At 47.9% G+C, this 10,528-nt stretch overlaps 1 protein-coding gene across 1 annotated transcript; it reads left to right on the top strand.

Moving 5' to 3' along the window:
- The first annotated feature begins 1,119 nt into the window (after window positions 1-1,119).
- GIMAP6 (GTPase, IMAP family member 6) lies at window positions 1,120-8,451 on the top strand. The gene is made up of 3 exons (XM_042975224.1): window positions 1,120-1,396; window positions 3,833-3,917; window positions 6,537-8,451. Exons 1-3 carry the CDS (start codon window positions 1,223-1,225, stop codon window positions 7,316-7,318), a joined length of 1,041 nt encoding a protein of 346 aa, XP_042831158.1. The 5' UTR covers window positions 1,120-1,222; the 3' UTR covers window positions 7,319-8,451.
- The last annotated feature ends 2,077 nt before the right edge of the window (window positions 8,452-10,528 follow it).

The following is a 10,528-nucleotide window of genomic DNA, read 5'->3' as shown; positions in this document are numbered from 1 at the left end:
AATGAATAAACATAAAAATAAATTTTTAAAAAGCTGAAAAAACAGGGGCGCCTGGGTGGCGCAGTCGGTTAAGCGTCCGACTTCAGCCAGGTCACGATCTTGCGGTCCGTGAGTTCGAGCCCCGCGTCAGGCTCTGGGCTGATGGCTCGGAGCCTGGAGCCTGTTTCCGATTCTGTGTCTCCCTCTCTCTCTGCCCCTCCCCCGTTCATGCTCTGTCTCTCTCTGTCCCAAAAATAAATAAAAAACGTTGAAAAAAAAATTTAAATAAAAAGCTGAAAAAACAGCAAGATAGAAACTCTATTTAAGAAGGGCTTCCTAGGGAAACCCACCAACAACAGTGAGAACAGACAGGAACGTTAGAGGAAGCCAGCTCTATAGCTTCAGCAAATATGAACACAGCCCAACTTGTAGACAGATGAATACAAAACCTCACCCGCAGCTCTAGCTATGTTAATTCCTAATATAAGATAGATCCCATCCAGCTTTCCACATCCACACAAGGTGTGCTAACAGGAAAGAAGAAGTCCAGTCTGGAGACACAGGGATGACCAGACTCAGATATGGCACAGAATTGGGGATTGTCAGACGTGTGTGTGTGTGTGTGTGTGTGTGTGTGTGTGTGTGTGTGTGTTGTATACACACATACGTAAAGAGATTTATTACAAGGGATTGGCTCAATTGTTTTGGAGCTGACAAGTCCCATGGCCCACAGTCAGCTGACTGGAGCCAGTGGAGTAGCTCCAATCTCTGAGGATGTGCCACCCAGGACCCAGCAGTTCCAGTCTGCAGGTCTCGACCTAAGAGAAAATACTTAAAGGAAGTTGGAGTTAAGGAGGGAGGAAGAGACAATGGGCATCCACTGCAATGGCGAAGGCATTGGTATGTGCAGGAGACAGGCAACTTGCAAACAAGGGAGGAGATCAGTAAAAAATCAGGCCCCTGGCACAAAATTTTCTGAAGAGTCTGCTGCTTCTTTCTAAGCCTCTGAGTTATCCTGGTTCAGGACAAAAATAATAACAATACTGATGTTCTTGTTTTTCCTGTTTCTATTACCAAAGCCACAAAGTGCAAACAGCACGTGTTCCGACTGAGAAGGGCTTGGCCCTGGGTGTTCTCACCCACTTCCTGTTCCCCACACAGCAGACTTTGCTCTTTCTTGAGCAAAGCTCAAGCAAAGCTTGAGCTGAGCTTTCTGATCCCATTTTACTGAAAACTATAAGCAATGTATTCTATATATTCATATGTCATGGACAGTTTCCTCTACCTCTTCCAGTCAAAGTCCCCAGAAGCCTGCAATGTGTCGTCCCTAAAAGGAGAAACAAAGAATTCACAAGACAGCACGGACCCAGGAGACAGAAAACATGACCATTCCTCTTCCTCTACAGCTGACAGAGTGGTAAGTCTGAGTGAGTGAGAGTGTGTGTTTGTGTGCGTGTGTGTGTGTTGTGTATGTATGTTTCTGTGTGTGTTGTATGTTTGTGTTTGTGTATGTGCTGTGTTTGGGAGTGTATGTGTATGGGTGGAGTGTGTGTGATGTGCTGATGTGTATGTTTATGTTGATGTGTATCGTGTGTTTGTGTGACTGTGTATGTTGTGTATTTGTTTGTGTGTTTGTGTGACTGTGTATGTTGTGTATTTGTTTCTGTGTGTATGTGGGTGTTTTATGTTTGTGTGTTTTGTGTGTGTGTTTATGTGTTTATGTATTTGTGAATATGTGTGTGGAGTTTTCTGATTGTATGTGTGCAGTGTTATGTGTGACACGTTTGTGTGTGTGTGTATGTTTGTGTATAGGTGTATGCTGTGTTTATGAGTGTGTGTTTGCAAGTTTGTGAGTGTGTGTATGTTTGCAAGTGTGTGGGCGTGTGTTGTGTTTGTGAGTGTGGGTGTGTGCTGTTTGTGACTATGTGTGGTTGTATTTGAGTGTGTGTGTGTTTGTTGTGTTTGTGAGTCTGTGTGAATGTTTGTGAGTGTGGGTGTGTGTTTGCGAGTGTGTGGGTGTGTGTTGTGTTTGTGAGTGCACGTGTGTAGTGCGTGCAGTGTGCGTTTACAGTGGTACGAACCCATCCATGAATAAGAGTCAGAAGAACTCTGTTCCCTGCTCGAATTCACTGTTTAGCTCTGAGCAAGATGCTTTGGCGAGTTGACTCTCCTCCTGAGAAGCATTAAGTGGGGGGACATAGCTGCTTATGCTCTGTGCTGGAGACAAAACCTACCAAGTGCGGTGAGGCAGACGTGTGAGGTGCTGGACAGGCAGGGGCAAAGCAGCGAGGCCTGGGGCGTGGGCTTACTTGTTGGTGCAAGGCTGGGGCACACAGTACAAATTTTCTGCCTGTGCTCCTCACCCAGCTCACCTACCCGCCCTGCTCTTACCTTCCACTGAGCCTCCCCTTCTTTCTAAAGGAGTCACGAGATTTCACTGGTGAAGTACTGCCTCAGTTTCCACCAAGGATGTAAGGAAGCCAAGGACAAAGAGGTTGAGGGGTCTCCAGGTACAGAGATAGGAGCACTAATCTCCTTGTTCCAGAAGCCCTTTGGATAGGCAAATGCTGTGTCCCTGCTAGGGATAGCTGGGGACTGCTGTTCCCCTGACCTGGTCACTCTCTTTTCCTGAAGTCACATGACTTACTGGACTGTGACTGTTTTGAGCCTGGCCCTTCAGAGGTGACATTGCTAAGTAAAGCCAACAACCATACAGCACGGGCCACACTGACCTCCCGCTGGGCAGCTCCCAGGATAAGGGCAGGACTGAAGTCATTTGCCAGGTTAACAGGGTACAATGGCCTTCTGAGGATGTTGTGGCAATGGGAAAACCATGCCTATCAGGGCCTCCTGTAGCTGGGTCTCCCCACACCCCACAGCCTTTTTCTGGCGACATTCATCTGACTGTGTCTCTGAGAGTCCTACATGTTCTGGAAAAACAGTCCTGGAGCCATGCAGTTTCCTCCCTGACTCCACAGAGAATATCAAGCAGCTATAGGCTGACAGGCCCCTGACATAGGGAACTGTGTTAGTCCATGAGGCAGGATGCACTGAGCGAGGTTACATGCTCTCCGCAGAAGGATGCCAGAAGTTCCTGGATAGAGTGGCATGGCCCTTCCCACAGGGGAGGAGACCTCAGGGACATTTAGTTCAGGCCTAGCATTCACACTTATGGGGACAATAAGGCCCAGGCAGTGTGACCATCCACTGTGACCAACTGATGGCCGTTGGAGATGAGCACTGCAGTCTCCTGGCTCCCAGCAGGACTCTGCCCCGCACCCTGATGGTCCCGTTCCTGTCCTCACAGCAGAACCTGGCCACCAACCTGTAAGCCCTCTGTAATCCTAACTTACTAACTGCCAAGCCTTCCCCAAAGATCAGGCCTGGACTACCCTTTTCGGCCCAAGATCCCTGACCCCATCCCCCCAGCCAGTCCCTCGCCACGACTTCCTGCCCATGCCCTCCAGATACACTGTGGCCACACCAGTCTTCCCACTGCTCTCAGGACCCAGTATCAGACCTGCCTCTGCTCTCTGTTCTTTTCTCTCCTCACAGAACGGCTCTAGGACCTTGTCTCTCCAAATACTACCTGCCACCTCGGCTGTCAGGCTAGTTCACAGTTCACATTTCTCCATGAAGTCTCTTACACTGCCAATAGAGACCACAGTAGGGGTGGGGGGAGAGGAGAGAAAACAGGGTCTGCAAAGGAAGGAGAGACCCCTCAGACGCCCTCCTCTCTCTCCTCATTCAGGCTGCTCCCCTCAAACCTAAGTTTCTGGCAAGAGAAAGGCAAAAGTCAGGTGCCTCTTAAAACTGTTGAAAAACCAATAAGACATATTATGGTTTTCTCTAGATAAAGAAGGAAGAATATGAAGAGATTGTCCAGGAGAATCCTGCAGGAGCACTGTGTCAGGATCCTAAACAAGACGTTATAGGAGGTAAACTACTTTCTAGCAGAAATGAGCTTGAGAGAGGTGTGGATGGGGATGTTTAATGACAGGTGGTGCACTGGGACAGGCAGCGGGGTCCATCCCTGTAGAGATTTGCCCACCTGGGCTGCCATCAAGGGGGCTTTGAGTTGGGGGGGGGGTCTTCCTTTACTGCAGCCAAATAAGACGGAGAGGGCCCTGATGGGCACAGTGGGGGAAATGAAGGGAGACACAGTGCCAGCCGCCCCCTTTACTAAATCTCTGTGCCAGGCCCAAAGAAAGGGGTCTGTGCATTCTGGGCTTTCTTCCTCAGGTAGGATGTGCTGATGGTGTGACCAAACAGCTCACTGGAGCCTGAGGCTCTGCAGCCAACAGACCCCATGCAGGTGCTTGGCCGGATCAGATGGGAGAGCTCTCAGGGTCATACGGGTTGCAAAGCAGCATGTGAGCAGACAGGATGTACTTGGCTGCTGCCTCAGAACTGGGCTTGGCCTTCTGGAGGGGGTTCTCTCCAAAAGCTACTGCATCAGGGCCAGGCTTTTAACTTTCAAGGGCTCAACTTTGCCATCTACCTTGGGCAGACAGAATCTGGGAATGCTGGAAATCCATCCAATTTCCTGCCCAGAAGAAATTATTTGTGATTCATTATGTATTTTAACACAAACAGTTTTTTACTACATGAACTTCAATGGCCTGAGCCACTGGGAGAGAGCCTTATTAATAAACCACCAAAGCAAATTACCCGTAGAAGCGCTGATACCCGATTTACCTATTCTTTTTTTTTTTTTTTAATTTTTTTGATGACAGAGACAGAACATGAATGGGGGAGGGTCAGAGAGAGGGAGACATAGAATCTGAAGCAGGCTCGAACACACAGTGTAAGATCATGACCTGAGCCGAAGTCGGACACCCAGCTGACTGAACCACCCAGGGGCCGATTTACCTATTCTTGCAGCAATCAAGGTTAAATATTACTTGAAAAATCCTCTCCAGCGCTCAAGTGGTATATTTAAATTCCAGTGGTGTGCTCTGGTCCCAGTCGTGTGCAGAGACAGGGTTTGCTATCTTTGCCCAGCTTTTCATTGGCTGGGAGGGCAGAGGTGAATGTTCCATGCTTCCTTGAAACCCTCATCCATTCACTCAAATTCCTTTCAAGTCAGCTGGGGGAAGCTGGAGGGAGTCAAAGCCATTCAGTTGGAATTGGCTGCTGGGTCAGCCTGGCCTGGGTGGCAGGCAGCAGAAAAAACATGTCATTGCTGAAGAGATTCTGCGGAAGTCAGTGCCCATCCTCCCCTCAGGAGGCTCAGGGCTCTGCTGTTGAGACACATCACTATCTTCAATGGGGGAACAGACTTGGAAACCATTTATTAGCTGGCATTTCTCTGTGTGCTCTGGGTCTCAGATCTGACAGTTCAGAAGGGAATTAATTCCCTTCCTGGTGCTCAGCCCCAAGAATCCAAGAACCTTGACACTAGGTTTCTCGATATTAAACTGGCATCTCCAAGTCTCTCTCAGCTCATGGTTCTGGCATTCTGCTGGGCGAGAATGTCCAACCCAGACTTCAAGGCTGCTGAATAGGAATGTGGCTACAGGGTGTTTCTGCACTTGGAGCCTGGGGGTGGGTTGAGATCGTCCCACACTCCCAACATTCTCTGTCGCAAAAGCTGAAGAAGGTGATGTGGTCAGACGCAAGAGGTCACGTGTTTCTTTTTCTTCCTGCTCTTACTGAGAAGGATCTCCAATCAGGGAGACTTAGGGAAGCCCAGGGTTCCATAGTCATAGTGGGCTAATTCCCATCTGGGTGAGAACAGGTGACCCTGATAAGAAATGTCAAAACCGAACCATAAAAATGTGGTATTCTAACACACCATCCAGCAATTCCCCTTCTGGGTGGATACCCAAAAGAACTGAGAGCCAGGGACTCAGACATTTGTACGCTGATGTTCACAGCAGCATTATTCACAATAGTAAAGGGTGGAAACAACCCAAATGTTCATATATGTTTATGAATAAACAAAATATGATACAAGCCTACAATGGGGTATGATCCAGCCTTAAAAAGGAGGGCAGTCCGGACACGTGCTACAACATGGGTGAATCTGAGGGCGTTATGCTGAATGAAAGAAGCCAGACACAAAAAAGCAAATCCTGCAATATTCCACTAGCATGTTCTACCTAGAATGGTCAGACTCCTAGACGCAGAAAGAACACTAGAGGTCACCAGGAATTAGTGCGGAGGGAGTAATGGGGAGTTGTGGTTTCATCAGGACAGTCTGGGATGATAAAAAAAATTCTTGAGGTGCACAGTGATGATTGCACATGATGTGAATGCACTGAGCGCCTCACCTCAAACTGGGTACAATGATGAATTTTGTTATATTCTATAATTTTTTACATTGTCTTTTTACCACACTTGTTAAAAAAGGTTTTAAAAAGGCTAGAAAGAACGTGAGCCTCCCCGCCCCCCTCCCCCCGCAGGTCTCCGGTGCAGAGGCGGGTCTTCCGCACCTCCCCCCCCCACCCCCCACCCCCACCCCCACCCCCACCCCCGCCGACGTCCTGCCCCGGGGAGCTCCCAGCCACGCGGCTCTAACCCCAGCTCCCTCTGCTTTGTTTCGGCGCTTCCAGGTCTGGGGAAGGCCCCACCGAGCCCCCAGAGACTGAGGCTCCTCCTAGTGGGGAAAGCCGGCAGCGGGAAGAGCGCGACGGGAAACAGCATCCTGGGCAGGAAAGAGTTCCAGTCTAAACTCAGCGCTCAACCGGTGACCCGGGCCCTGCAGAGGGCCAGCCGCGACTGGGCCGGCCTGGAGCTCGAGGTGATCGACACCCCCGACATCCTGTCCCCGTGTGCCCCGCTGGAGGCCGTGTGCGAGGCGGTCGTCTTTTCCGCCCCCGGGCCGCACGCGGTGCTGCTGGTGACGCAGCTGGGCCGCTACACGGAGGAGGACCGGCAGGCGGTGCGGCGCCTCCAGGAGACCTTCGGGGTGGGCGTGCTGGCCCACACGGTGCTGGTGTTCACGCGCAAGGAGGACCTGGACGGGGGCTCCTTGGAGCAGTACGTGCGGGAGACCGACAACGAGCCCCTGGCCCGGCTGGACCGGCAGTGCTCACGGCGCCACTGCGCCTTCAACAACGCGACGGGCGGCGCGGAGCAGGAGGCGCAGCTGCGGGAGCTCCTGGCGCAGATCAACTGCATCCTGTGGGAGAACAACCACCGGCACTTCAGCAACCGCGCCTACCGCTACTGCCAGCGGAATGGTCTGCGCGGAGACGGCCAGGAGAAGCAGGTGCCCGGGGGGAGCGGCTCAGAGGAGGCGCCCGGCGCGGAGCCCTGGCGAGAGGGTCTGTGCCAGATCCAGAAGGAATCGGAGGAAGTTTACAGACGTCTGCTGAAGAGGGAGCCCATTTGAGCCTCGGCCGGGCCTCAGCCTCCGTGGCCAGCTGTCGGCCTCTCCGTGCCCGTGGGTCCTTGGCCATCCCAGTCTCCTGATCCGCGGGTGCGGTCCGGAGTGCCCAGCTCGAACCCCCCGGGGGCCTTCATCACACCTTCCGGGGCGGTTGAATGGCTTCTACGCTGTAGGGAGCAGCATGCCAGGTGGAGCGGAGAACTCTGCAGTGCGCGGGCGTCTTTCTGGAGTGCTGTTGCTGCGCATGGAGAAGAGAGCAGAATGGGGTCTGGCTCTGGCCATCTAGCTGCATAAGGAGATAGGTATGCCTCGGGTGCACCTCAGCTTCTTTGAGGTTCTAGATGCTTCTGGAGAGTCTGACCAACTGATGGAAGCAGAATTGGAGCAGACTGGAGCAACATACCCGCCCCTAGTCTCTTTTCCTTCCTTCAATCTGTGTGACAGAGGGTCTCCAGTTACCTTCATCTGGGAGGGGTGGGAAGTGCTGGAGGGCGGTCAGAGATCAGAGGACACAGCGTCAGGTCTGTTTGGTTTAGTCCAATGGTTAAGTCTCTACAACCAGATGCCCGCGGACTACATCTTGCAGTGTGGAGGCCGGGACACCTCTCTAACCCAGACCTAATGGACCTCTAAGAAAGTTTGAGCGTTTCTTTTGCCAGAATATTCAGAAAAGTGTCTCAGGGCCCAACAAGACTTATTTGGGGGTGCATACTTAAGTCTTTGTGCCAGAACCATTTATTAGATATGCCATCAATTTCCCACTGAACTGAAGCACGTTGATCATATGATACGTTTTCATATTCTGTAAGATCTATGTCAGGATTTTCAATTCTGTTCTTGTCTCCTACCGTTCTTCCTTTCTTATGAATAAAATATTGATTTCATTTCAGAGGCTTTGCGTATAATATGTCAGTCTACATTTTTATATTTCCTTTGTTATTCTCAGGCATCCATTCTTCAGGGTGAAAGCTAAGATCATTTGCATTTCCATTAGAAGATTAATTTCTTTAAGTGATCTTGTTTTAACTGTCAGCTTTGTTAATTTCATAACAGAAAATACATTGACCAAATGACAGCCTCATTCACTGAGTCTAAATGGCAAGTTACTCAAAACACGTTATCCAGTAAAAATCCTTGAAAAAAGAAAAATAAAATAATAAAATAAATAAAAATCCTAAAGAAATTGGTTTTAATTACATCAAATACAGTGGGTTTTTTCTCCTTTATGATTAAAAATCAGCGGTGATAAGTCCCACAAGATTTCAGGAGAAGGGATAGATGGGGCACTATCGCTCCCTCAGCCTCAGACAATGGGGGAAGACGTGTGTGGATATGTTCTGGAAACTCCACAGTCTGTGAACCAGTAAGAAAAAAAGTGATGTGGGTGGAGGTGGGGGTGGGCTGAAGACAGAGTGTTGTCTTGGCCGAGTCTGTGAAATCACCAGCTTCAGAATTTGTGCCTTTCTAAAAACATCTCTACACTGAACAAAGCATGAAAAATGGGGATGTGGACAACTAGAAGAGCTCAGTGCACACTGGGTTGTTTCCTCCCCCGCTGGGTCCAAGCATCTGTTAAAAGTATCAGGGGTTGTTTCCAGCTCCCAACACTCCTGTAATAACACTGAAAAACTATGTAGAAAATACAAAATAATAATAATCATACAACAGTTGCTTGAAGGCACTGGGGAGTGACCAAATGCAGGCAGACACTACAGGGAACTGTAATCCCCAAACTGTCTAGAAGAAATTTTTTGTCTGGAAGCCTGAAAGAATTGGTCACAGTACTGATGGCAGCAAAGATGGAACCTGAGGTTCCAGTTCACCAAGCATTCCATGGCGATACTGAAAGGGTCATGTTCCTGGAGTAAAAACCACACCAGGGCAAAGAGATTTGCTCTAAAAGAAGACCAAGCTCATGGGCATTGAGGAGGGCAACTTTTGGGATGAGCACTGGGTGTTGTATGGAAACCAATTTGACAATAAATTTCATATTAAAAAAATAAAAATAAAAATAAAATAAAATAAAAGAAGACCAAGCTCAAAGTAGTCCCTTCCTAGGAATGTGTAAAACCAAGCCTTCTCAAAGCCAAAGTGATCCACCAGTAATTTTTTAAAAATGTTTATTTATTTATTTTGAGAGACAGAGACAGAGCACAAGCAGGGGAGGAGCAGAGAGAGAGGGAGACACAGAATCCGAAACAGGCTCCAGGCTCCAAGATGTCAGCACAGAGCCCGACGCGGGGCTCAAACTCACAAACTGTGAGATCATGACCTGACCCGAAGCCAGATGCTCAACCAACTGAGCCACCCAGGCGCCCCGATCCACCAGTAATTTAAGTGCCTGCTACGACAAAGTCAATATTCTTCAGGAGATAGTAATATCTTGAGTCTCTACAATGTATTATCTACAATATCTTATAAATTATTAAAAATTCTTGTTTTCTAACATAAGGATAGGAAGTTATAAAATTTCCCTCTACACATGTGTATCTACATCTCACAAATTTGTGTATATTCCGTTTTCACTATCAGTTTAAAATATTTTCTATATTCTTTGTGATGTTTTTTCTCACTCATGGGTTATTTAGACGTATGTGTTTGAGTTCCAAATATTTGAGTATTTTCTAGAAATTTCAGTGTTCAGTATGGTAAGCATTAGTCATGTGTGGCTATTGAGCACTTGAAATGTAGCTGGAGTACCTGAGAAAAGGAAGTTTGAATTTTAATTTAGTTATAATTAGTTTTAATTTAAATTTAAAAGCTGAAGCAGTGTAAAATATTTTACCATGAAACACAGCTTTGTTGTTTAGGTGGAAATAAATTTCTCTTGAATATTGTATTACATATTATTGCTGTTTTGCAATGCAAATGTGGGACGTATGCATTGTTTCTAGTGTCAGCCATAAACCTGTCACCGAGCTATAGTCCTGTCAATAGATTGATTCTGTTTGAGTAATCTTCTTTCACTGAGGCAATACTTGTGTTTGAATACTGGATGTAGACAGTACGAATCACAGTAATGCCTATCTACATTATAGGTGGTAATTAAATTTAAATACTGATTATTTTATTCGTAATATAATTAAATTAATTTTTGGTTTAAAAATCAATATGGACAAATTTTTAACTTTGAAATGAATGCATAATACTGATACAGAATGAATGGAGATCACCAGGTGAACTCCATGACAAGAACAGAGAAAGAGAAAGAGA

This window comes from Panthera tigris, chromosome A2 (assembly GCF_018350195.1).
Source record: "Panthera tigris isolate Pti1 chromosome A2, P.tigris_Pti1_mat1.1, whole genome shotgun sequence".
NCBI lineage: Eukaryota > Metazoa > Chordata > Mammalia > Carnivora > Felidae > Panthera > Panthera tigris.
The sequence above is the reverse complement of the archived record's forward strand: the minus strand, read 5'-3'. Positions and strand labels throughout refer to the sequence as shown.

Bases quoted from the DNA above. Each gene is read 5' to 3' on its own strand.
- GIMAP6 (XM_042975224.1), top strand. From the start codon at position 1,223: ATGTATTCTATATATTCATATGTCATGGACAGTTTCCTCTACCTCTTC. The intron at 1,397-3,832 runs GTAAGTCTGAGT...GGTTTTCTCTAG, and splicing joins CCTCTACAGCTGACAGAGTG to ATAAAGAAGGAAGAATATGA. The intron at 3,918-6,536 runs GTAAACTACTTT...CGGCGCTTCCAG, and splicing joins TAAACAAGACGTTATAGGAG to GTCTGGGGAAGGCCCCACCG.